The 27715-nt window shown below is 36.6% G+C and overlaps 1 protein-coding gene across 1 annotated transcript in view; it reads left to right on the top strand.

The window, feature by feature from the left end:
• MARCHF1 (membrane associated ring-CH-type finger 1) overlaps positions 1-27715 on the top strand; it is an 861096-nt gene that overhangs the window by 680794 nt on the left and 152587 nt on the right. The window contains exon 4 of the mRNA XM_003257921.4: positions 3858-3908. Within this exon, the coding sequence (XP_003257969.1) occupies positions 3858-3908 (51 nt within the window). The remainder of the gene's footprint in view (positions 1-3857; positions 3909-27715) is intronic.

Here is a 27715-nt window from a genome sequence, read left to right as displayed (position 1 = left end):
CTTTTGCAATATGCTATAGGTTTTAATATTATATATTATATAGCTTCTGGCTCTATTTCAGAGTTTTCATTCCTTTGGACCAAGTATTATATAAAAGTATCTTAGTTAATTTTCAGGCAATTAAGACTTATGAGTCACTTTTCAAAATTGGATTTCTAATCGTATTGGCTCAGTATTGAAAAAAAAGACCCTGTAAAGTCTCTACTTGGCCATATTTGTTAAAGTATTATTTAAGGTCAAATAATTTTTAAATGTTTCATAGACATTAAATGTTTATCACTTAATAGGCATGAGATTTTTTATATATCTTTTAATCAAATTTTATTGCAGTATTCAATTTCCCTATGGCCTTGCTTATTTTTTATTTACAAACCACATTGTTTAAGACTTTTCTTCTATTCCAAATTATAATTACCCTAGCAAAAATTGATCTATTGTCAACTTAAAATTGTTCAGATGACCCTCCAAATTACCTTATTTTCTCCTTTCAAATACTTGGAATTTTTAACCTGAAAAAAAGGGGGAATAAAATTGCAGCATATCAGATTAGTGGTCTCTGTAAGAATATCTTAGTGTGTTTTTTTTCTGCAGAAATATTTACTTTTTTTCAGGTTACATTAAAAAAACTTTTTTAAGCTTTGTTGTGTCCCTCAGTCAATGACATAGTATACAGAAAGTTTATACCTAGATTCATACATGTCCAGTCGTGTTGTGTATTGTTAGGACAGACCACTTCGTTTTAAAGGAACTGTGTCACTTTCCTTAGAGTCTAACATTAAAAATTCATTATAACAAAACTTGGTAATGATTTTCTCATTTGGTAATCATTTTTCCTTGCTAGTAAAAAGAATCCAACCATGTTTAGTAGGATCAACTTTGAAAAACAATAATCATCACAAAACAGAACTATTAATATCAGACACATTCATGGCAAATCAAAAATTAGAAACTTCTTGAAAATATTTTCAATAAAACTTATGAAACTGGAAGTCTCTCTCCCTGTCTGTATACTGTGAATGACATGCTGAAATCCAACATTACTGCTTAATGATCGCATCCATTCCACACAGACTTGTTAGGAACTCTTGTTGCTTCCAACTTTTATTGACCTACAAAGTCACTATAATTTGGGTGCCAGTAAGTTATATTAGATTCTGAGACAGCTTATTTTTAATCTAAGGTAAAGTAGTTAAACTGATTGTAATGAGGTATGACAACCATATTGACTAATCTGCAAAGAAGAATATGACATTGCAATAGTAATGGGATACGCCACCCAATTAATTAGTAGCAAATTGGACAGATTGCTTTGGACGTTTTCCAAGAGAGGAAGTGTTTCTGGTGCTTTGCTTCAAAAGCAAGGCAAACCAATTTTCTTAATCCCCCTGGGCAGAGAATGATTTAATTTTTAATTTTTAAATTTTATGTGCCAGAATCAAAGGCAGAATTGCAAGATACAGAAAATAAGATGTTTATGTAAAAAAAAAAAAAGTGTACAGTGACCTATGATGATCACCATGATTTTTAAAGAAAGCTCTTTTAGTGTTTCTTTTACCTGTGTATTATAATGGAAATATCATAACTTCACAATTTATAAAATGTTTTCATTTATAACTCATTTGTTCCTTACACAGATTTCCAAGATATTATCTCCCCGATTTTACAATGAGGAAATTGAAGTCCAGGAATGTCAAACAGTGTACTCCTGCCAGAACTAGCACATCACCAGAGTTCTCATTGCAAGGCAGTCTCTCACTTTACATCACTGCCAGCACAGCATAGCGTACACCACTGTCCTCCCACATGTTAACTTTTCTGACGCACTTTCCTCTTCCATGTACTGGTATAGAAACAATAGAGAACGTAGCCATGGCAAAAATGTTAACGTTTGCCTAAGTTTGTTTATTTCAATGCCTGACCTTATATTGGGAGAAAATAAAGCCAATCCATTTCAAGTTAAAAAATCCTTTGAAGTATTAAATCATCAATCAGATGCTTTTCCCCCATTAGACTGGCAGATGCTGGTAGAGAGTGTGGAAATAATATTCTTATTATAACTGTGTGGTGAACTCACACATTGTAAAGTGAATCTGGCCTTTCTTGTCTTATCTCAAAACATCATGAAGTCCCATTTAGTTTGAAAAATTAAGTAATCCTATGCAAAATTAAATTTCTTATTTTGCGTGATTCCCGTGGCAGCACCTTTCAATTCTAGTTCTTAATCATGTTCTCAAATGTCATGTAAATATAGAAAACATAACAAAATAACCACTGCTACCAGTCTCTCCCAAAGCCTATTATATTATGCGACTCTGTCCTACACAATAATGTGGCAAAATCCTAAATTTCACTGTGAAGGAAAGATGGATTGATTTTGTTTTCTAGTCTCTAGAAGAGGAGTTGAGATGTCAGTAGAAAAGTGCCTCTCTCCAACACCAGCGGAGCTAATCAGGGAAGACTGTCTGCGGTCGTATACACATTAATTTCCAGCTGGAGCATGGGGCTGTTATGAGGTGTAACTAACTGTATCATTGTGACTCATCTCGGTCTGTAATAACATACTCCACAGTGACATCAGTGGTTGTATGAGATGGATATTGCATGTAAAGGAAAAAGTACTGTTCAGCTGGAATATCTGTAAGCCTGCACATGACACAGTGACAGTTCGCAGTGAATGCAGCCAGTGTTTTTCTGCAATAACACATCTGACGTATCCTGTCATCACTGTGTCTGTAAAACTGTCTCGAGTAGTCATCATGGGCAATTTCAGCCCCACGGGTTGTTATAGCAACTTAGTTCTCAAAAATGACCTATGTCAAGATGCATTGCAGTTGCCTACTCAGGCCCACTTTGGGGCTGAGTCCAGAAGTTAAAAAAAAAAAAACAAAAGGAATTCTTACATTGGTAAATTATTTCAATGACAATGGTATGTCAGATCCTTTATAAACTTCTAGTATTCAGAATTGATTCTTCCAACAACATTTTCTCTACAGAAGTAGAGGTGTACTTTGATCTTTGATCTCTTTCTACATGTAAAATGCACAACGCTTATAAAGTCTGATTTTTCCAGTTGATTATCCATCAGCACATAATTGGTAGAGTAGAAAAAGTAGCTATATAATTTTCAGGAACACAATGTCTCTGGGCTTCAATCGGGAGGGCCCAGCTACTTAAGGTTCATTTCTACTTTAAAATTATATGACCTTTTAAAAAAACATTTATTCAAAAGCTTTTTTCATGCCTCTTTTCTTTTAAATAAAAAATTCTTTAAGAGGAAATAACTGAGGATATAAATATTTATAAAAGTTTTAAGTTTTAATTTAAAAATATATAACCAGAAGCATCCTAAATTTTAAAAAGTAAATGTTTTAATTTCAAAGTATGTAAAATAACAAAAAATAAATAAAAGGCAGTTTAGAAGAATACAAGGTGGATGTATATACCATATACCCAGCACAGAATATTCAATGATGTTGAAAACCAGAATTTACTCAAAATTTCCTAGTTGCAAGGGCAAAAGGGGAAATAGTAGACTACACTTTTACTGTCTAATTTTACTTTCAAAGAATTTCAAAAATTTTTCTGGAGAAATAATTATTTCCTGGAAACAAATACTTGTAACCTGATTAATACTCAGATATTAATTGAAGCATTTTTAAAGTACACTAATATATATGAGAGAAATGATTTCATAAAAGAAAAAAGCATTCTGTGTAAGCAATTAGTATGTGTATTAGTCAAAACAATATAGAGAGCATTCACAAATTTCCTTGTGCTGTGGTTTCTCTTCTCAGTGGTACAGTATGGTGAAAGTGCCATACCTTCTTTTAATTAATGTTTCCAATTTTATTTTTCAGAATGAAAAATCCCCAGGGCGATCTGCAAGTCGATCAAGTAACATTTCAAAGGTAAGTGAAGTACTCACTTTCTTGTTTGTTGACTTCTACACTTCATGAGTTCACATAAATGTTTATAATGTTTAACCTATAATTGTTATCTGTGAGCAGAACACAAATGTGATTTGTTCATGGTTTTAACTCTTTTAAGCTTTTACTGTAATAAGAAGATGTGATTTTACACAAGAAAATAAGTTAGGCTATTTTTTCTTTTTCCATGCTGTGTGCAAGAGATAATTTGCTACTTTCTTTCTTTCTTTTTTTTTTTTTTTTTTTAGGCAGAGTCTTACTCTGTCGCCCCAGATGGAGTGTGGTGGTGAGATCTTGGCTCATTGCAACCTCCACCTCCTGGGTTCAAGCGATTCTCCTGCCTCAGCCTCCTGAATAGCTGGGATTACAGGTGCCCACCACCACGCCCAGCTAATTTTTGTATTTTTAGTAGAGACGGGGTTTCACCATGTTGACCAGGCTAGTCTCGAACTCCTGAGCTCGTGATCCGCCCTCCTCAGCCTCCCAAAGTATTGGGATTATAGGCGTGAGCCACCATGTCTGGCCAATTTGCTACTGTCATAGTATTATGTAAAGTATGTTTTTTCTGTCATTTCAAACACCATAGATCTGCCACATATCCAAGTTGAAACTATATCAACATTCATGGTACAATTCTCGTGAATTTAATTTTTCTGGACTTTGGGCTGTAGTCTGTTAGAATTTAACTATTTTTGTCACTAAGGCAAGTTTTAGAAATCAATTTGATAAAAACATCAGTTTGGCCATATTTAGAGGTTGTAGAGTCAGCGGATAAAAAAACAAAATATTCCCTAGACTGTATATAAATCTAAGTAGGACACCAGAGTGTTGAAAAGATTATCGTTTGAGAGACATACTCTAGATTTTTGTTGCCTAAAAAAACAAAATGTAAGAGCTATTCTTTAAAATGAGTCACCATGTGATATATACACCTGGTGCTTGGGAAGTGAAAAGTAATTTAGAGTCATTTGTCAAAATAGAAAACAATGACTTTCAAAAATATATTTAGAAGCAAGATGGATTTGTCATGATTAGCGCTTCCAGTTCAGGGCTTCTCACTTGCCAGGACCTTCCACATTCCTGAAATTAACTTTATACTAGTAATTTTATATTACTTTTTTATTATACTTTAGGTTTTAGGGTACATGTGCACAATGTGCAGGTTTGTTACATATGTATCCATGTGCCATGTTTGTCTGTTATTGGTGTACAAGAATGTTTGTGATTTTTGTACATTGATTTTGTATCCTGAGACTTTGCTGAAGTTGCTTATCAGCTTAAGGAGATTTTGGGCTGAGACAATGGGGTTTTCTAGATATACAATCATGTCATCTGCAAACAGGGACAATTTGACTTCCTCTTTTCCTAATTGAATACCCTTTATTTCCGTCTCGTGCCTGATTGCCCTGGCCAGAACTTCCAACACTATGTTGAATAGAAGTGGTGAGAGAGGGCATCCCTGTCTTGTGCCAGTTTTCAAAGGGAATGCTTCCAGTTTTTGCCCATTCGGTATGATATTGGCTGTGGGTTTGTCATAGATAGCTCTTATTTTGTTGAGATACATCCTATCAATACCTAATTTATTGAGAGTTTTTAGCATGAATGGTTGTTGAATTTTGTCAAAGGCCTTTTCTGCATCTATTGAGATAATCATGTGGTTTTTGTCTTTGGTTCTGTTTATATGCTGGATTACATTTATTGATTTGTGTATGTTGGACCAGCCTTGCTTTTTTTGAAGAGGATCCCCAAAATAGTAATAATCTTCAGACATTAGAGAAAGTAGGTCAACTTACAATTTAGAGACGTTTTTGTTCTCTTCTGTTTTCAGAATCAAAAGGCTTTATAACTCATTAAGAAAAAAATTGTGACCACAGTATCAACATTATCTTATGCTGGTTTCCAAAGCCCAGTTTTTTCAGGACAATGCCAATGGTCAGATGACATCTGCACACACACTGGGATGTTTATAGGAGCAGACCCTAATATTTTAATAAGAGTAAGCATGCCTGCCCATTCCTCCATAGAGAGACCATATCTCTGTCTTGCAACACCATCCACTATACTAACATTCTTTAAGATAGTCTAGTATCAGTCAATATGTGTGCTTGCAAGACATGCAGAGATGTGACAGACACATAGAGAATTGTACCTCAGTGCTTGGTACTGAATATTTCTAATTACATTCAAATCTATGTCCCTTCAGAGATATTTGAGAGGCAATGTGGTCTACTGGTTAAGAGCACTAACTCTGGAGAGTAAGGATCTGAGTGTAAGTCACCACTCTGTCGCTTCCTGCTTACATGACCCTGAGATGTTCACTTTACCTTCCCGAGACACAGTTGCCTCTTTTATGACATAGAGATGATGATAATATCAGTCACCTGAAGGAGGTTTTCTGCAGTGGTTATAAATTAAGACAATGCCTTTCAAATATCTGTCACCCTAGTTTCACAATGAAGAGATTTGCGCAAACCAAAGAACTCTGTCATCTGTCTCAACTTGAATACTAATGTTGAATAAGTAATGACCAAAAAACTTGTAAACAGTACTGACAACGCCTTTGTCACACCAAATACTGTTTGATGATCTAGGGGTGAAATTATATCTGCATTTCTAAACTGCTCTTTGGGTTTTACTTAATCCAGCTTGTTTATCATGTTTTAGTCTTTAATGCTTTAAGAAATCGAAAAATCAACAGTCTAGTTTCCCTTCTATGAGTTCTTCTTCAGGGTCTGTTATGTATTAATTGTACTTCTGTGTGGGAGACAATTAATTATAGAACTGCATCCTATTTGGAGAGAAATAAAAAAATTCTATTCTTGAACATAACTTAAATTGTACCACAAACACTCAACCATCAATCAGTGATAGGAATAAACAGATTTCAGTGCACATGAGTTTACCTATTTAAACCAACTTAACTTTCCTTTTATGTTCAGAATGAGTCACAATGCTAAATATGTTGTTGAGTCCTCACTACTTTTTCATAAATTGATAAGTGGAAAACTGTTCACTGACTACACAATTTATCAATCATGAAGTGGCCAAATCTAGAAATACTTAAGTTCTTTAATTTGTAAAGCATTGGAGAGGAAAAATTTAACATTGGAGCAAAGATTTTTTTTCCTTAATTTTGTCAAAATAATGGTTTATGTTGAAGACTGTGAGCATTTCTCAAGTATGAGAATCAGTATAGTGGAGTGATTGGATGGATAGCAGAGTAACTCTTAGGAAAGTTATTTAACATCCCTAATAAGTTTGTCTGTAAAAGGAAGATATATATTAGTATCTACCTCTTGCGGTGGTGCTTAGAACAGTGTTTGGCCTGTGTATTAGCTATTTTTATTATGGGGTTCTTAATATTTCTGTATCAGTGACGGCTTCAAGCAAGTGCTCGATAAATATCTTTTTAAGCCAATAAATTGGAACATGGTCTATAATATATGCAATGTTTTCTAGGTGTAATAATAATAAAATGAAGAGTGGACAGGACTAAGGAAAATGTTAGTGATCTGAAGTTATTTCCTTAAAAAAATGCATATTCCTATTTCCATAAAAAGTATACATATATTTAACAATAAATAATAAATTGTCTTATGTCAATAATAGTATTACTCATAATGGGTGTCTTCCTTACCTTTTATATGCTTATGCCATCTCCTGTCCTTAGACGCAGGAAAATCACAGAGAGTACAAAGGACTCCATCTAGAATGGAATGGCAAAATTATCTTTTATATTTATAAGTCTGCTTTCCTGCCTCTTTCTTGCAGTTCTTTAATGAATCAGACTTTCTCATCATCAATATTTGTTGAGTGTCACGTATCGGAAATCTTGTTCCATACTGGGAATTATGGAGTAATAATTTAAAAATTTCCTTCCCCATTCCTTAGTGAGCTTACGGTGAAACTGAGTAACTAACAGTGCACAGAAGAGTTCACATAACAGGCGTGAGACTCTATCCTGAGAATAGACTGAGGCAAGATTAGCCCTTGGCTGACCTCTGGAAACTTAGATTCCATAAGTAGTGCTTCACCCTACCTGTTAAGGATGATTCACTCTGCCTGAACTGCAAACAACACAGCTATCCTAAGCACATGCCTTCCTTCTGGGAGTCTGGAGTCTTGGTACATGTAGTTGCCTACACACTCAGCCCCCAGTAAAAACTTTGAGCACTGAGGCTCTTACAAGCTCCCCTGGTGGCGACACTTCTTCACATGTGTCGTCAAACTCATTGAGCACATCCCAGCACACCCTGCTGAGATGAACTTCTGGAAGCTTGCTCCTGGTTTCCTCTGGACTTCACTCCATCACTCCCTGTGCCTTTTCCCTTTGCTGATTTGCCTTGTATCCTTTGGATACAAGGATACAAATAAATCACAGCCATAAGTATGGGTATATTCTGTCCTGAGTTCTCTCAGAAAGTCACTGAACCTGGATGTGGTGAATGGAACCCCTAATATTCTACCTAAAAAAGAAGTATAGACAGAAGCTATGGGAATTCGGAGAGCCATCACTTCCATCTAATTGGGACAGGGTAGCAGCAGAGAAAATTTCTTAGAAGGATAGTATGTAAAAAGGCACTTGAAGAATGGGTGTGAATTGATCAACTGTCAGGGAAGGCTGTTTAAAGGGTTATAAGTCCAAGGCATGGAAGCTAGAAAACATAGATCATAAGGAAGAAGTTATATAAAATACTTTGTAAGGGTTTTTGAGATGGAACTTTAAATAATAGAATGCATTATCTTCAGTCTAGTCATAAAGGTCATACAACCTCAATCTATGTGAGACTGTCAAGCTCAATGAGTTTGACAGCACATGTGAAGAAGTGTCACCTACCAGGGAAAATCAGGAGGGTCTTGGTGCTCAACACCAGTCACTGAGGTGTCATCTGGCTTAGAAACAGAGAAATTGATCTAGAACCCATCAAGGTCCTTGAGACTTTTCTTAATGAGTATGTATGAAACGGAACATTATTATTTTTGCCATTCAGGACTGTATCTTATAAACATGATCTTGCTACTGTGAAAGTAAAAAATTCCAAACATGGGATAAATAATAAATGTGCAATTGTTAGTGAACATCAAAAATTATATCTCCTAAGTTTTTGCCTCTGGATCTTTGTACCATATATTATTCAACAGCAATTATACTTTGAGTTTTATGGTCCTTGCAACATTTGCTTCTTTATTAATTTATATTTCTAGTTTGTCTTAGTAAATATAAGACAGTTACACCTATGATTCTCTCTTTCTTTCTCTTTTTTTTTTTAATTCAAGTAAGGTTGGTGTGCCTTGGATATGTTACAGTTGATCCAAAAGCTACAGATAAGTTATATAGGTTTAATATAGTATATGTGAGATTATCAAAATATCTTGGATGTGAAAAAGGCAGCTTTCATTTATCCATTACTTAATTTTTTAATACTTTTTTATATTAGTGCTTGTTACTGCTTTTTAACACACATATTACTCACAAATAGGTTCCTCAAGAAGAAAAGTCAGCCAAATCTTGCCTTTTATTTCTTCTAGGGTGAAGGATCATTACATTTAACTAGCAACAGTATAATGTGTATCTCACAAGAAAAACCTTTCAAAAGCCAACTGTCAAAAGGAAAGAACGGCTTGTACTTCCAATTCAAGTCAAGAGAATTTTCTTTTAAATAAAATCCTTTGCTTTTTGGTGTGTGTAGGAAGCAGCTCACAAAATCTAATCTGTTTATGAGAAGAAATTCAAAAGCCACTAGCTTAACAAAATGATATTTCAGTTAGTTTCCATCAATTCCTATTATTTTCACTAGACTTCATTTACATGACAGAGAGTCATTTCAATTCTTCAGTTAGTCTCTACCTTAAAAATATCTTACAAAATTTTAAGGTAAAGTTTATAAAATGTGCACACCAGTTAATTCTGCAATAAATAAAGATGCATGGGATAGTCAGTACAATTTACTCAACAAATATTTTTTGATGACGTACTGTGTACAAGGTATTATATGGTTCACAGCGTTTTAAATAGGTGTTTTCTTCTGATCCAATATATACTTAAATTTTACTTCTGTAAATCTTCATCTTTCCGTATTTTTCCAGATTTGCCTTTAAGATCCCGAAGTACTTTCCAGCAAGGTCAAGGTGAAAGTGTTTCTTATATGTAAAACGTACTGAGAATTATTTTCAGCTGAAAACCTGAGCCAAGTGTTTGCACCTCTGAACAGGTGTTTAATGTTCTGATTTATTGAGAGATCCATTTTGGTTTGCTAACACAATGGACCTATAAATCATCTATCCCTTCAGACTACATACCTTTAGAGGGTAAGTTTGATAGGTTGATGAAGTAAAGTAGGATATATAATTAGGAAATAACTAGAAATGAGGTGGACTAATTTGAGAACTTTCAGAGAGCCTGAGTTAAGGTCTGTCCTGAGACCAAAGTTGAGGAAATGGGTATAAATTTAGTTCAATTATTCAAGGCTGGGTGGGAGGAGATAAGAAAGTCTGAGACCTTCTTATGTCCTGAGGCATGTTATCTATATACACTCACTCCTTGGGCGATCTCATTTAGCCTCATAAGTTTATATATAACCAATAGCCCAACAACTATCAAGATATTTTTAGCTCAAATCTCTGTCATGAATTCCAGACTCAAAATGGTAATCAAATTTCCCACATAAATGTGTAATAAGAATCTGTCTTAGGTCAGGTTTATCACAGCAGATACTGAGATGATAATTTTTTGCAATGACTCACTATGAGAATATTCCTAGGAGAAGACATCCAAGGAGTAAGAAAGGCAGCCCAGGGAAGAGAAAGAAGTCAGAAGTTCCCTGCTCCTGCATAGGGATGCTGGAATGTAAAATGCACTTCACTTTGTCCCCTCTTGAAGCAAGGGAGCAAGGCTTTCATCCTCCAGTATTTGCCATTCATTGGCTCAAGGTCATTCAGGGCGAGAAAAACTCCCAGCCATTTTGATTCTCTTTGCATGCAGGTAAACTGTCCAACAAGCCAAAGGGCAGTTTTCCAAAGAGAATTGCAGTAGTGGGACTTTAGAAACAAAAGCACCCAGAAGCCAAAGGAGATGTGTACTGAACCAGTGAGAGGGACCCAAAGGGAGTTTGGTGGAATACTCACAGCACCTGCTATCGTCCATCCTTTGAGCCACCCAGATCCATATGAACTCATTTCATCCTGTCATGGATTTGTATAGATGATGATTGGCCACCGTTTCTGAGGAGAAACTTAAAAGACATTGATTAGCCGAATGGGCTCTCACTTCTTGCAGCTGCAAAGTTATAACTGATTCATCATATCCTTCTTCTGACTCATTCCAAATATCCTTCATTCTTGATGATCACTTCTGTTAGTCTAAGTGGCTTGCTGGTGAAGTGTCTCTGACCTTTGAACCTTATCATGCTGTAGTTGCTGTAATCACTTATATGAAGTTAAACCTGGGTGTGGGTAAATGAAAATATACAACAGTGGATTTCCCCAAATTTCCAAATATTTCTTGCTTTTCCAAGTAGCAGCAACCCTACTTTCTTATGAGTAAGTTCCATTGTTCAATAAATTGCTGCTCTGCATACTGGACAATATAACATGTGTTATTAAGCTCATGAGGGATAGTTCCAGTCATATGGTCAATTGATGTCCATAGAAAGGCCTTTAGTCTTACTACGGCCATGTAGCTTGTTAGGAGCTGCTTTCTAAATGGTGAAAGAACTATGCTGCAATAGTATGGCCTTGATCCAGAACACTAGGCTTTTCACTGCAGTTCTCCATTCAAAGCTTGACAGAGAGCCCACATTGCATTTTTATTTATCATGCTACCTCTAGTAGTATTGCCATTTATTATTGCTGTGGCATCAAGGGTGCTTGTATTGCAGCTGATATTGCTGCAGAACCTTCTATCATTCTAGGCCCCACTCAGAACTGCAGCTTTCTGAGTCATCTCTTAAAGGGGCATCATTCCGAAATGTGGTTTATGCTGTGTTTAAAATTCAAAGAGTTCTACCAAACAGTCTGGGTCCTTCTTGATAGTAAAGTGAAATGCAAAATTTGGTCTTAACTCTGGAAGAAATGCACTAGCATGCAGTAGACTACAGAATTTCTAAAAATTTCACTGATTTGTCCAGCTCCTGAAGATATGTTCGTTTTATTTCCTACTCTCTGGGACACAGATATCGTAACAAAGCATTCAGAGTATTGGCCCTTCCTGCTCATTAGACCTCATTATACCTGATGATATCATCAATACAGTGGACTGTTCTGATATTTGACAACTACTGGACATTTGAGTCTACCTCCTATCTGTTTTATAAAATATTCCTGGAACAGGACCATGATTGTATATTAACATCCATGCCAGATGAATACAAACTGCTTTTGTTCCATATTTATGACAAATATTGAAAAGAACACATTCGTGGATTAATAGCTTCATACCACATGCCAGATATTGTGTTGTTCTGCTCTAGTAAAGATATTACATACAGCACAGAACAGCTTCAGTTAGTGCTTCTACTTGGTTACACTTGCTGTGATCTACTGTCATTTGCCTGACCTACCAGTTTTCTACAGGGAACAGACCAAGAAGCCAAATGGTGACATGATGGAAACAATCATCCTTATATTTTTTAAGTCTATTTTTCATACAGCAGCCAAAATGATCCTTTCCAAATATCAGTTAGCTAATGTCTTGCTGCTGTTCAAAACCTCTAATGGTTTTCTACATTACTCGAAATAAAACATAAATTCTTTCATGGGCGAAGGAGCCATAATCGAGCCCTGCGGTATCTCGCTAATTTTATTCTCATTTTTCCTCTTAATAACTCATCTCCAGACACACTGACTTCCTCTTATTCCTCAAGCATAGGTTTTGTTTTCAGGGCATTTGCCCTTCATGCTGCTGCCGCCCAGAATGCTCATTCCCCACACAGCACTAAGATTGGTTTCCTTGTTTCTGTTACATTTCTACTCAAATACCACTTTATCAGTGAGGACATACTTCCTTTTCTACTTATTTTTCTTTAAGAATTTTATCATAATCTGCAGTATTATATATTTTTATTGGTTTAACTTCTATGAGGGCAATAACTATTTCTTCATTCAATGCTGCTTCCTCAGCCCCAGAAGAGGGACTGATAAGTAGGACACACTCAACAAATATATGTCGAATGAATGAATAGAGCCTGCTTTGTTTTTAACTTATAATACATAAGTTATTATATATTTATATATAATACATAAGTTATTATATATTTATATATAATACATAAATTTATTATTAACTTATAATATATAAGTTCTTAACATGGGATCTGTGGACTTATGAGCAATGATCCTTGGGCCATGCCAGTCTGTGAACATGTTACAATACACACAAGCTTCCTGATCCCGTAGGGAACCTCTGCCAGACAAATTGCACCACATGTTAATTCTCTCTTGAGGAAAAGCAGTCAGTCTCCCCATCTCTGTCAAGCAGCTATTGGCCTGTTGGGGTAGGAGAGAATATAGACTTTTGGCTGAGAAAGTTCCTGTTAGGCCAAAGGTGATTCTCCAGAGAAGGGAGCAGCTATGATAATCAGCCACACAGCAGCTGGGTAATGGGGGCACTGGCCTGTAGTAAGCATCTGCGTGGGGAAAAACCTCCACCACTGGTGACTGCTTGGACCACTTAGATCCATTTAAGTATCACATTAAGTTTGTTTCACCTCAACATAGCTTCTCCAGGATTTTGGTTGGTTACAGTTTGTAGGAAACTTATAAGAAGAGGTTAAGTGGAATGAAACACAGCCCTCATTGTTGCATTTGGCTCACAGGTCATAACTGATACTCACCATTGTCTTCACCCATTCATTTTAGATTCCTTTCACCTTTTTCCAGCACTTATGCTGCTCTGGGTAGCTTGCCTGAGAAATCTGAGTCCCTGGCTGCCATTCTCTTATCAGGCCATAATTTCTATATTTGTCCATTTACAGCCACACTAGTGTGAGGGAAAGAGATGTCCTAGTATATCACTTGAGGGACATATGTATTTCTTCTGTCACCATTATGTGGCAAAATTTTCTCATGCTGTCACCCATCACCAACATCTGAGGTCTCAGTATCTGACCTACTAACATGGGACAGGATTCTGCCTAACATGGTCTCTAACCCAGGGATTCACCTTATAGCAAAAAATGGTGTGGCAGTGAATATATGATCATGACATTTACTGGGATTAGCACATACCCTACCAGCCAGATGCTGCCAGCCTGATACAACAATTGTATGGCCTTTTGAAGATGCTTGAGAGGCATCAGCTTGAAAAGGCACCCTGGGAAAATGGAGCTAAATCCCTCAGGATGCAGCATATTTTTTGAATCCACAGCCATAAAATGACACTTTGCCTTATATACTTATAATACTTGGGCCCAAGAACTAACAGGTAAAATGACCCTGCTTATCATCACTCCCAGTGGTCCCCTTGGGGAATTTGTGCTTCCCACAGCCAGCACTTTGGGCTCTGCAGGTTTATAACTTCTGGTTCACAGGAGGAGATGTAACACTCCCAAATGAGAACAAAATGAGAGTTCAATAAACCTAAAGCTTTGATTGATGCCTGGCACTTTGAGCTTCTTATGATAGGAGCCTAGCAAGCATTCTGTTACCATTCTAGATAGCTTTGGTTAGCCTGTTAAATTATGTCTAAGGCTTCCTGTTGTATTCTGGCAGTGATAGGGACAGGAGAGTATGAAATATATTCCCTCCTTTTTTCTTCAGTAATGTGGTCCTTAAATTGTGTAATCTTTACTTATTTGCTGGTTTCTTTCAACATTAGTCCACATTCAGCTTCTTCAGCCTTTCAGTAACTGGAAGAATGGGAAGCACTTTTTAATGTACTTTTATGTGAACAATGTTTGGATGGCTGGTGAAGAAGGGCTCCATCTCTCAAACAACAACATTTGGCTTCGTGGTTTCTAAGGACTTCTTTTAACTCTACCTTTAACTATTGTCAGTGACTAAAGCCCTGAACAGAATGCCCACTAAGAAGCTAGGATCAATAGCATTTTATCTCCTCCAGCACTGTAACAGACAAATAGTCTTCTTTGAATGTTTAATAAGCTTGCATTCTATTGACACTATGAACATCTCTTAACAAGAAGACTCTTTTTTGAGGGAAGTCCAAGGTCAAAGCAATTTTAATTGAAAATATTTTTGTTGAAAAACTACATTTGTGGAGTTGAAATTCAGAAACGAGGCTGCAAGTTGGCTCACAAATCAAACACAATGGGACATGGGATTTCTATTGGCAAGTAGTCTTCATGCTCTGTGTCTCCTTAGCTGAAGAACTCTGGCCTATCACCAGGAGTGTAGATAGCTCAGGTCTCTTGACACAATCCCCAGCCAAGTACAGGCTCCCAAAAACCTCAGAAAAAGGGGTCATGCCAACCACATACTGGGTGAGGAAAGGCAGAGCAAGAGCTTAGAACCAAGATAGTAAGAAACACTGACAGGGCAATCTCAACATATAAAATGGACCATTTTAATTCAATTTAAACTCTTTGATAGGCCATTTTAATATGTTTTGTAATTTCCTTTTTTACTATAATATAAATCAGTAGACTTATGACATGAATTTAAGATATCGTGTATTTTAAATATGCCAGATGATGTGAATAGTTCTTACTCATCCCACACATGATAGGACAAGTCTTTCTCCAAGAGTCTGGTCCCCAAAGGTCAAGATGAAAAAGAATTTACTTTAGGAGATGGATGGGAAAAAAAAAACATTCCATGCAGGTGAATTTACAGTAACCAGTAGTTAGTTATTGACTCTAGAACTGCACTATCCAGTATGGTAGCCATTAGCCACAGGTGGCTATTTAAATTCAAACTAGTTGCAATTATATAAAATTTTAAAAATCAGTTCTTCAATTTTGCTGGCCACATTTCAACAGTTCAGTAGCTAGAAGTGCTTAGTGATTTCCACATTGGACAATATGGCTATGGAATATTTCTATCATCACAGAAAGTTCTATCAGACAGACATTACTTCTCTAGAAAATATGTTAAGCTTTTCTCTAGGAAGAAGTGAATGGTGCCTAAATATTTTCAATACAGCTAGAAAAATAACCCAAATCAGGACAATATGTGATGATGTTTCCAAGTTCTTACATCCTAATACTTGCCATTCAGCTTTGCTTGAATTAAGGTAATATTTTTCTTAACAAGAAATACTGAAGATTAAAAACTATTGACCATAAATGGTCCCCAGAGAATTAAAGAAACATCTCTAATTGTTGTAACTGTGGTATTGTGGTAATGTTGGAAGTTGTTTTTCCAGGCCAGCAATAAAGCTAATATGGGTCAGTATTTGGATTTCATAATAACTCAAAAGCAATGAATAACGTGGTTTTGTGGTGCTAGGGATGGAACTCATTTCTTGCCACTGACCATCTGTCATATTATACCGAGCAGAAACTAAAACAACCTTGCAATTGCAGTTGCTTTTCCAACAGAAGGAATTTATTTTAAATGAGACTGATTCCATTTCATTTATTTCTAATTTTTGCAGATACTCAATAATTCAGTGTAACGAATCTCTGATGAAATAAGAGCATACATTCAAAGTCTATCTGTCCATCATTAATAGTTTTCTAGGATTTTGGAAGGTGGGATAGAAGACAGTACTCAGAGAGGAATGAATGCTGTCTACTGATACTCTTAGCAATCATTATTTTCTCCTTCTGGATTTTCTCAATTAAAAACTCCGTGCAAGAAAAGTTGTTCTGAGGCCAAACTGGTGTATCTTTAAAAAAACTCTGTGAGGTTGATGAACTATACAAACATTCTTTAAATTCATATTATCTAACATAGTAGTTTGGAGGTTGTGTCTTTGAGTTTTTCCCTTATTTGGAGAAATAATTTTATTTTGCAGATATTGTAACTATGACAATAAGCCACATTTAGGTCCATCATCAATAAAGATTGATCAGTCAAAGGCTTGGACATATTTTAATTCAAAAACCTCAAGTAAATTAAAGGTGCAATGTTTGAGTTGTTAAAAGTCAAAGAAGTCAGGTTTTTAAAATCATCTTTAATCCATTTAAACAAAAGATGATACGTTGATATGGTCTTCATAGGATTACACCATCTCTTCTTATCTCATTTTATTTCTTATATTATTAAGTACTAATGATCTATTTTAATTTTTTATAACTTCAGCTTTTTGTTGTTGTTGTTACAATTGAGTCCTGCTTTTTTGCTTCTTTCAGAAGCTATCACTATCATCCAATATTTGTTTTTTGTGTGGTTTATCACCCCCTATTTTTGAGCTGTTTCCATGTGTCCTACAGTGAGGATAATGTTGGCAGCTGTGTTGTTAATATAATTAATGTGCATAGTCTATTTGGATTGACTAGGCCAAATAAATCCACTTTGAGACATTAACTACCCAATTGGGCTGTCTTTGTTGATCAGATTAACTGGATAATTGTCAAATCTCTATTGCACTAATTACTGCAGAGTCACATCATGTATTGCCTCATTCGATTCTCATTTCATTAAAATTTACAACCAAAGCTACATGAAGAAATAGTGACATATAAATACATATAAATAGACCAATTTAAGATGGAATTCAGTAACCATGTGCATTGTTTCCCTTATTGTCTTTCTACTGAAATAAGAAAGGGAGAGTTATAAGAATGCATCCTTCTTCCTGTCACCAGAGAGAGTATGAACCAGAAGAACTCTATATCCACTATACCTAAAACCCATAAAGATAACTTCCTCACAACACATTGAAATTCATAGACTTAATGGCTCTTTATTTTTACCTTTAGCAAATGAAAATATAGTAATTAATTACTTTTTGGTTCATCACAGGCCTTTAATCTACCAGAAAAAAATTAACCAATCTTTAATAAATTATTTATTTTTTCAGCAAAGATCTTTTGTACTTGGTTTGTGCTACATTAAAAGAATATGACTTTGGACCATCCTGGCCAACATGGTGAAATCCCGTCTCTACTAAAAATACAAAAATTAGCCAGGCGTGGTGGCGGGCACCTGTAGTCCCAGCTACTCGAGAGGCTGAGGCAGGAGAATCCCTTGAACCGGGGAGGTGGAGTTTGCAGTGAGCCGAGATAGCGCCACTGCACTCCAGCCTGGGTGACAGAGCAAGACTGCATCTCAAAAAAAAAAAAAAAAAAAAAAAGATCTGACTTCTCACCTCTTGGAATTTACATTGAACTTGCGGGGGTTAGACAGGTAACTCGATGATCACAGTTCCATATTTAAGTACTTTCCTGATTTCCCAACTTGATATTTCCAATATTTTTAAAGGATTTTGTTTAAAGTAAGAAACAATGAAATACAAAAATTTCTCTTTGTGGCTGCCTGTCTACAAAATTAGATAAAACACATTTGCCAAGCCCAAAAACAATTTGAAAATCACTAATCTGTGCACTGCAAGGTAAATGCTACGTGGTTTGGAGAGACTTCTAATAGAAGATATTTGTTTTGCAAAAACTTACTTGTTCTGAGAACATAACAAGATGACCACAAATAACAAAAATTATTGTGATTATTTAATGACTACAAATATGTCATTTGGTTATCATATTTCTAAGTTTTGCAAAGTTAATTTTAACAGCACACTCATTTTCTGCATGGGCCTACACTGTATAAAAAAACATTTTCCTTATGTCAGTTGAGTCTTTTCTTTGACTTGTATTTTTAATGGAAAGATACATGACATCAGTAATAATATTTAATGTTTATTGAATACTATTTGTCAAGTACTGAGTTCAACATTTTAGCTAGGAGATGAAATTTTTCAAAGTAGGTGTTTAGAAAATTAGAGCTTATTATAAAGATAGTTTGATAAGTATATATTTAAGGTAGTTAAAGGAGCTTTGAAGAAAAATGTTGTTAGCTTGGTGCCTCCATTCAACTTTCCACTTATCTTATTCCCTATTATGTTTATTCACTCCCATGTGAACCCAAATGAAGAAACAGAGCAACATATAATTTGTAGATAGATCTTTTTCTGCCCAAGTATAACAAGAAGTTTTGTTTGCTGCTTAACGCATAATAAAATTATTTTTTATTACACCTGAGGTAAAAACATTATTTGATATTGAAAATTATTTTGTTATTAACACAACAAAAGATTGGATTTAAAATTTCTGGAGTTTAGAACTTTATTATGTCTTACTAATATTAATAAGATCACTCAGTAAGCATCTGCTATATATAATTTATTAAGCACTTACTATGTGTTAAACATTCCAGTAGGTACTATACACATGTTATTACTAAACCTGACAAGAACCCTTCTAGACAGATTTACAATTTGAAGATTATGAAACTAAGACTTATACTAAATAATTTGCCCTCAGTCCAAAAACAAGTTAGTGGAAGAGCCTGCATATTTAACCAGGTGCTGTACTCCAGGAGTTATTTGTCCACAGATCAACATGCCAAACCACCTCCATAATCCTCTCTGACTTTTCTTCAGTGTGACACACACAAAAGTGTAAATTGGCATCACAGATTATGTAGGACCAATACTATCAAAGAAAAGGGGAGTGATTTCAAAAATAATTGGAGAATTGGCTGGGTGTGGTGGCTTACTCCTGTAATCCCAGCAGTTTGGGAGGCTGAGGCAGGTGGATCATCTGAAGTCAGGAGTTTGAGATCAGCCTGGCCAATATGGTGAAGTCCCATCTCTACTAAAATACAAAAATTAGCCTGGGGTGGTGGTGCATGCCTGTAATCCCAGCTACTTGGGAGGCTGAGACATGAGAATCGCTTCAACCCAGGAGGCAGAGGTTGCAGTGAGCTGAGTTCACACTACTGCACTCCAAGCCTGGGTGACAGAGTGAGACTCTGTCTAAAAAAATAAAAGTAAAAATAAAATAAATAATCGGAGAATTAATGCAGTTGTATTAAGAAAAGATTGGGAGATTTATTTTGCTAGTCAATAGTAAACTATTTGGGTTCCTTGAGAAGGGGAATAGGATAATTAAAATGGAGCTTAATAATATGAGGCATTGTAAACTTGTCACACGTTTAAGATTTATGCATTTCACTACATTAAGTCTTCACTTAACTGCCATCAGAATGTTCTAAGCAACTGCACCTTTATGCAAAAAAAAAAGTATAATGAAATCAGATTTTTTTTGTCACAAATGTTGTAACAAAATGATGTTTAATGAAGGGAGTTGAGGACCTACTGTCCATCATTTTTCTTCAAGCCAATTTCCAAGAGCCTATTCACAATGTTAAGCAGGACTTACTGTATATGTAAATTTTACCTAACAAAGTAAATGTACACAAATATTCAATGCTGTTTAATAGTTAATCATATGCATTCTGAATTATTTAGGAATGAGGTGTACTTTTGTGTGCAGCTTACTTTGACATGCATCATGGAAACAAGATACATTTATAAATGGATAAAGGGATGGATAGCTGAATAAATATGTGATAAAGTAAAATTAGAAAAGTTTCAGAAATGTGGATGTTGGCTATACTGGTGTTTACTGCATAATTCTTTCAACTTTTGTGTTTATTTGAGAATTTCATAAAATGCTAGAAAAAAGTAGATTCATTGGTAGCAATATATAGGATAGATTGGAGGAGCAAAGGGAAGAGATTAATGCCCAGAGGCACTAAAATAAACCGGATATGGGCTATTGAGTACTTGAGCAATGTTGGTGACAAGAAGAAAGAAATATTGATCATGATACTGGTCATTTCATGATTTAAAATGAAGAAATAGGAGTTATCAGATAAAATTAGAAATGAAATACAGAATGAAATAGAGATGAATCTTATGAAGAAATTTCTAGCCTGGTAAAAAGAACAAATGGTAGTGCTCTCAAAATCTGGTGTTGAGGAATTGGTGTGACATGTAGCCAAATGCTGGCTTTCTTTTGAGGCATTTCTGTAGCAGTTTTGTTTGTTTGTATGTTTGTTTTGTTTTTTTCTTAAGACTGTCCAAACTGGAATTCTTTCTGACGTAGGCAACATACTTTCCAGTTGATATTTCATGATTTTTCTAGAGCTCCTTTTACTTGCTACACCAACATATAATCCCTGCCACATGTTCTTCCTACAATGGGACATTGACACTCTTCTATTAAGTGGAGGGCCCTATGTTCCCTTCTCCTTGAAACTAGGTGAACCTTTGCTACTTCCTTGACCAACTGAAGGTGGCTTAAGAGATACTACATGGTGACTCCCAAGGCAAGGTCATAAAGGGTGATACAACTCTTGCCTTTCATGGTACATACCTTGAGAGCCATAAAGGCTATGCTGGCTGCCCTGAAGCCCCCATGCTGGAGAAATCACACAGTTTCCAGAGAGAGAAAGAGAGGCCCAAGGAGCTTCCGCTGTTTCAGCCCCAGCCTAGCAGGTAGACCTGTGAGTGAGTGAGTGAGTGAGTGAGTGAGTGAGTGAGTGAGTGAGTGAGTGAGCCTCCACATGATGTCTGCCTTGAGCCTTCAATCCTTTTTATCTGATACCAAGCAGCTCCCCAAGGATTATCTTTGCTGAGCCATGTCCAGAATGCAGAGTTGTGAGCAAAATAAATTGTCAACATTTTAAGCCACTAAGTTTTGAAATAATGTGTTACTCAGCTATCATAAGTCGAACACATGCATGGACTTTTTCCAAGCAGGTCACTTTACCCCAGCAGGAAGACCTGATTTCTTTAAGGACTATTTAAATTGACAGAAAACATGAGCCTTGTTCCTTATCAGTATAAATACACCTCATTCAAACTAGTTTTTTTTCTTCATTCTGCATTACTGTCAAGATTTGGGTAGTCCCTTATCTTTAATAATTTTTAGATGAGAGACAGTCTAATCTCTACAGCTTCCAAAATCTAGATCATTGACGTGGTTTGGCTGCATCCCCACCAAAATCTCATCTTGAATTCCCACATGTTGTGGGAAGGAATGGGTGGGAGGTAACTGAATCATGGGGGCAGGTCTTTCTTGTGCTGTTCTTATGATAGTGAATACGTCTCACAAGATCTGATGGTTTTATAGGAGGGAGTTTCCCTGCACAAGCTCTCTTCTCTTGTCGACCACCATGTGAGACGTGCCTTTTACCTTCCACCATGATTGTGAGGCCTCCCCAGCCACGTGGAACTGTAAGTCCATTAAACCTCTTTCTTTTGCAAATTGACCAGTCTCAAATATGTCTTTATCACCAGTGTGAAAACAGACTAATACATCATAAATATCAAACTGAGGTCTACCACCAATCCTTAGTGGCACTTCTATGCAAAGTAGAAAGGGCACCACTTACTCAAGATATTATACTTCTATTTGTCAAAAAATTATCAAAATATACTGATTTTATTACAACAATACATTTTAATGCCACTTGACTGAAATTATTTTGCTATACTAAACTATAATATCTATGCATTAGCCCATTCTCACACTGCTAATAAAGACATACCCAAGACTGGGTAATTTATAAAGGAAAAAGGTTTAATTGGCTCACAGTTTAGCATGGCTTGGGAGGCCTCAGGAAACTTACGGTTATGGCAGAAGGGGAGGCAAACATGTCCTCCTTCACATGGCAGCAGGAATAGAACTGCTGAGCAAAGGGGGAAAAGCCCCTTATAAAACAATCAGATGTCATGAGAACTCACTATTATGAGAACAGCAGCATGGGGGTAACTGCCCCCATGATTCAATTACCTCCCACTGGGTCCCTTCCACAGCATGTGAGGATTATGGGAACTAATCTGGCCCAAGCTGTACCTTGGCCCCTTTTAACCATGGCTGAAACTGAAGCTTAAGCAGCTGGGATGCAGGGCACCACATCTCAAGGCTGCACAGAGCAGGGGGTCCCTGGGCCCGTGGCACTAAACCGTTTCTTCCCTGAGGCATCTAGGCCTGTGATGGGAGGGGCTGCCACGAAGGTCTCTGCCATGCCCTAGAGACATTTTCCCCATTGTCTCTTGGTGATTAACATTTGGCCCCTCATTACTTATGCAAATTTCTGCAGCCGGCTTGAATTTCTCCCCAGAAAATGGGTTTTTCTTTTCTATCACATTGTCCGGCTGCAAATTTTCCAAACTTTCATGCTCTGTTTCCTCTTGAATACTTTGCTGCTTAGAAATGTCTTCCACCAGACACCCTAAATGATCTCTCTCAAGTTCAAAGTTTCACATATCTCTGCGGCAAGGGCAAAATGCTGCTCTTTGTTAGAGCATAGTAAGAACCACTTTTATTCCAGTTCCCAACAAGTTCCTCATCTCCATCTGAGACCAGCTCAGCCTGGATTTCATTGTCCATATCACTATCAGCATTTTTGTAAAAGCCATTCAACAAGTCTCTGTAAGAAGTTCTAAAGTTCCCCACATCTTCCTGTCTTTTGAGCCCTCCAAGTCTCTAGGAAGTTCCAAACTTTCCCACATTTTCCTGTCTTCTGAGTCCTTCAAACTATTCCAGCCTCTGCCTATTACCCAGTTCCAAAGTTGCTTCCACATTTTCTGGTATCCTTACAGCAACACCCCACTCTACTGCTACCAATTTACTGTATTAGTCTGTTCTCATACTGCTATGAAGAAGTACCTGAGACTGGGTAACTTATGAAAGACAGAGGTTTAATTGACTCACAGTTCAGCATGGCTGGGCAAGCCTCAGGAAACTTACAATCATGGTGGAAGAAGAAGCGACACATCCTTCTTCACATGGCAGTAGGCAGAGAAGTGCCAAGCAAAAGGGGAAAAGCCCCATATAAAACCATCAGGTCTCATGAGTACTCACTATCATGAGAACAGCAGCATGGGGGTAACCACCCCCCATAATTCAGTTACCTCCCACCGGGTCCTGTCCATGACATATGGGGATTATGGGAACTACAATTCAAGATGAGATTTGGGGGTAACATAGCCAATCTGTAGCAGTCTATGATGTAAATATCACCCCTAGGGGGCAGTATGCTACCTGTGTAACTGTACATGCCAGTTCTGAAAACTCTGCTCAAGGTTTTCCTAAAAAGCTTCCCTTACTTGGCTTGAGATAGATAGAAACATTCTCCCAACCACACTTTATAGCCCTTCTTTTCTATCAATCTTTCTTTCTTTATATAGCCTGAAAGTGGTTAATGGTATAAAAAAGTCAGAAAACTAGTCAGGAAAAGGGAGATATCTTAGCAATTCCTATATGCACATGATAGCACAGCCCTTTAAAATATGGACATACTGTTTACCTGTTTACAGATGCTGTTCACAAATAAGTTAGTTCCCTTTAATATCTGGTTAGCATTCATCTAATGAGCACCTAATATACCATATTTATTACATATAAATAATATCTAATATATTTATTAAATATGTTAATATTTAATAATGTATTACATGTGTTATTAGGTGCTCAATAATATATATGTATGTATGTATGTATTAGACACAGTGCAAGGCAACTAGAAATACAATGATGAGCCACACGATTTACAGTGTAATGAGTCATTCAAGCAATAATAAATTATAGAAATACATAATGGTAAACTTCAATAAGTGTTGTGAAAGTATCTTAAGTCATAGTGAAGCATCACGTAACACAAGTCTGGATTAAAAATGAAGATACAGGATTTATCCCTTAGAAGTGGTGGTTCTAAATATAAGAAATGATATTCCAGGGAGAATATGTAGAAAAAAAGTTCAGAAGTCTAAAGATAGAATGTCAAGAAACACTCCTAGTTCCACAGAGGAAGGATGACAAGGAGCCTGGAAGAATTCAGACTTGGCAAGAGAGAGATGGGCAAATCTAGAGAGTGATGACCCACAGAATACCAAAGAGAGTATGTTTCAACAAGAGCTGGTGTTCCAGGGAGCAGAATTCCCCAAAGAGCTTAGGGAGGAGTCATACTGAGAAAGATTATTAGGTTTGACAAAGACACAAGTACTAGTTACCTATAACTTCAAAGAAATAGTCCTGAATGTTTTTAAAAGACACAAGGAAGATATTATAGTGTCAGAAATAAGAGGGATCCAAATTGGACTGTGGCATCTCAGAAGGCTTTCTGGGTATGTTAAGCCTAAGCTTAGTTTTAAAAAATAAATTAATATTAGATTTAAAACAAGAAATGTAGCAAAGCTATAGGGAAACAAAAGAGCATGATATTCTGGAACTGCTGGTAGTTGGATCAAACGGTTGCATCTGGAAAAGTGACAGAGAGGGAACCCTGACATAAGTACAGACCAGATTATGGAAGATCCTTGGACTAAGTGAAAGAGAACTTTACTATGAAAGTTATAAGGAACATTAAAAGATTTAAAACAGGAAAGCAATGTGAAAAGGCTTGAGTTTTAGTAAAAGCCCTGTCGTTAGTCAATTTAGAAAAGAAAAGGAAAAAAAAACAAAACAGATAAAAAGCAAGAGACAGTTAACAGGCAATTGCAGCTGGCCCAAGTGAAACATGGAAGTTTAAATTAAGAAGTGGAGATAAAAGCCGGGCGCGGTGGCTCACGCCTGTAATCCCAGCACTTTGGGAGGCCGAGGCGGGCGGATCACGAGGTCAGGAGATCGAGACCACGGTGAAACCCCGTCTCTACTAAAAAAAAAAAAAAAAAAATTAGACGGGTGCGGTGTCGGGCGCCTGTAGTCCCAGCTAGTCGGGAGGCTGAGGCAGGAGAATGGCGTGAACACGGGAGGCGGAGCTTGCAGTGAGTCTAGATTGTGCCACTGCACTCCAGCCTGGGCGATAGAGCGAGACTCCATCTCAAAAAAAAAAAAAAAAGTGGAGATAAATATGAGATATTCTTTAAAACAGCAGTCCCCAACCTTTTATCGTTGCCAGTCTGTGACTCAGGGGTCAGGGACCCCTGCTTTAAAAGGTCACTTATGTAAGGAGTTGAAGACTCTGGAGTTTGAGGGGTAGACAAGAGAGAAGACTAAGATGATGTTCAGATTTCTGTCTTTATTACCAGGATGAAGCTGTGGGGCCACGTGCTGCCATCTACTGCTAAAAAAGAGTAAGTGGCAGTAGGCTTTAGACAGGGTGATCTGGCAATAGGAAAAAAATGGACGCAGAACATACTCAGAGATTTTCTTCTGGAAAAGAATCAAACAGAAGTGTCTTCCTATCTGCTAAAATATTCCTGAAAAATCTAGTGATCTGTTGAGATCCATACCACCAGTTCAAACATGAGGTCCAGAAATTCGCATTTCAGATTCTGCCAAAACATTCTAGCAGGAAAGGAAACAATTTCAACCTCTCCTCTTTCAACTGATTTGGGTGTTTTGAGAGCCAAACACTACACATAATGATTTATGGCCACAACTTACAACTCCACTGGATGCTTCATCCCTCTTGCCCAAATCCCATACCATGATGACAAATGCAAATGCCCGAAGTATACAGCTCATTAGTTCATGCATTCATTTTTGGGAAATCAGGACAGGTATGGAAATGAAATGTTTGTTAAAACCATCAAATAAAATTATTTTATCTACAAGGAGCTGCTATTACACCTAGTGAAAAATTACTGTGGTCGTCTAGCTGACTGAACAACCTGATAAATAAAACTGTTAATATGTGGATGAACAGTGAGGCAGGAACTTAAATTTCATTAAACCTCCATAATTCCAAGAATCCAGTACTGAGAAAGAAAATGTAAAAAAATACAAGGTATTCCTGAAAGCATAAAGTAGATCCCAAAGAGACACAGGCAATGAAGAGAACAGTATTCAGTGTACTACTGTCAGCTTTATGCCACATAACTCACAAAAATAGCTGATTTTCTGTCCAGAAAATGCTCCAGGATAGTAGAGGAGATATACTGAATGTTTATTCTAAAATTACCTAGTGTGAGACTTAAGACATTTGTTTCCTTAAAGGAGTCTGCCTGACATTTGAACTTCCTTATAAAATTACATTAAATATGTATCAGCTTAGAGGGCCTACCAAAATAGAATAATGCATTTTCAATTTAGTCTTGGTTACACTTGACCTGTTTTAAAGTGCTCCTCTAATGAAATGGAAGCTATACCAAAATTAATTCTATGCAAGAGGCAGAACAGATTCTGTGTTGTTTAATCATAATGTATACCATCCACTTTCCTGGGTATAGAAACAACACCGAGATGGCGATTGCTTTAATCTGGCAGGCCTGATAACATTGTCATCATAATCAAAATGAAGTTCAAGTGTTTTCCTGACCTGAATCTAACACCCATGTTTTAGTATAAGAAATAGGGAAGAACAGAGAACCAAGGAATTCCATCTGTGGCAGTTTTAGCTTATAGTTGCACTGATAGTTCTGTATCAAGGGCAATTGAGCTAAGAAGGAAGGGTCCAGAACCCAGTCTTCTTCATTACCATCACCAATTTATCTGCTAAATTCTAGGCACCACCATTCTTGGAATTTTTCATATGAATTCACTCATGAATGAATTCATCCTTCCTACCTTGCTAAGTTGTTAAGAAACTATACTTTTACAGATGAGGAATCTGAGGCCAGAAGAGTTGTAAAATTACACAACTGGCAAGTTGGAAATCTGGGATTCCAAAGCTATATCTTTTCCTCTGCCATGCTGCCTAATTTAGTAATATGTTGGCATGTAGTGTGTGTCCAGCACTCTTCTGGAGTTTAAAGGTGCAAAAGGTAGAAAGTCATAGTCCTCAATAGGGCTTTTACACTAGTGGGAGAGACTGACATAGACAAGTAGAGATATAAACAAAATAATATCACATGATGTAAAGTGTTGCTGAAAAATAAAATGTTGGCACAGAGAAGTATTGGGAAAAATAGGCATCTTTGTTTGCATTAAATACAG

Source organism: Nomascus leucogenys, chromosome 7b (assembly GCF_006542625.1).
Source record: "Nomascus leucogenys isolate Asia chromosome 7b, Asia_NLE_v1, whole genome shotgun sequence".
Classification (NCBI taxonomy): Eukaryota; Metazoa; Chordata; class Mammalia; order Primates; family Hylobatidae; genus Nomascus; species Nomascus leucogenys.
This window is presented reverse-complemented; position numbering and strand designations above follow the sequence as displayed.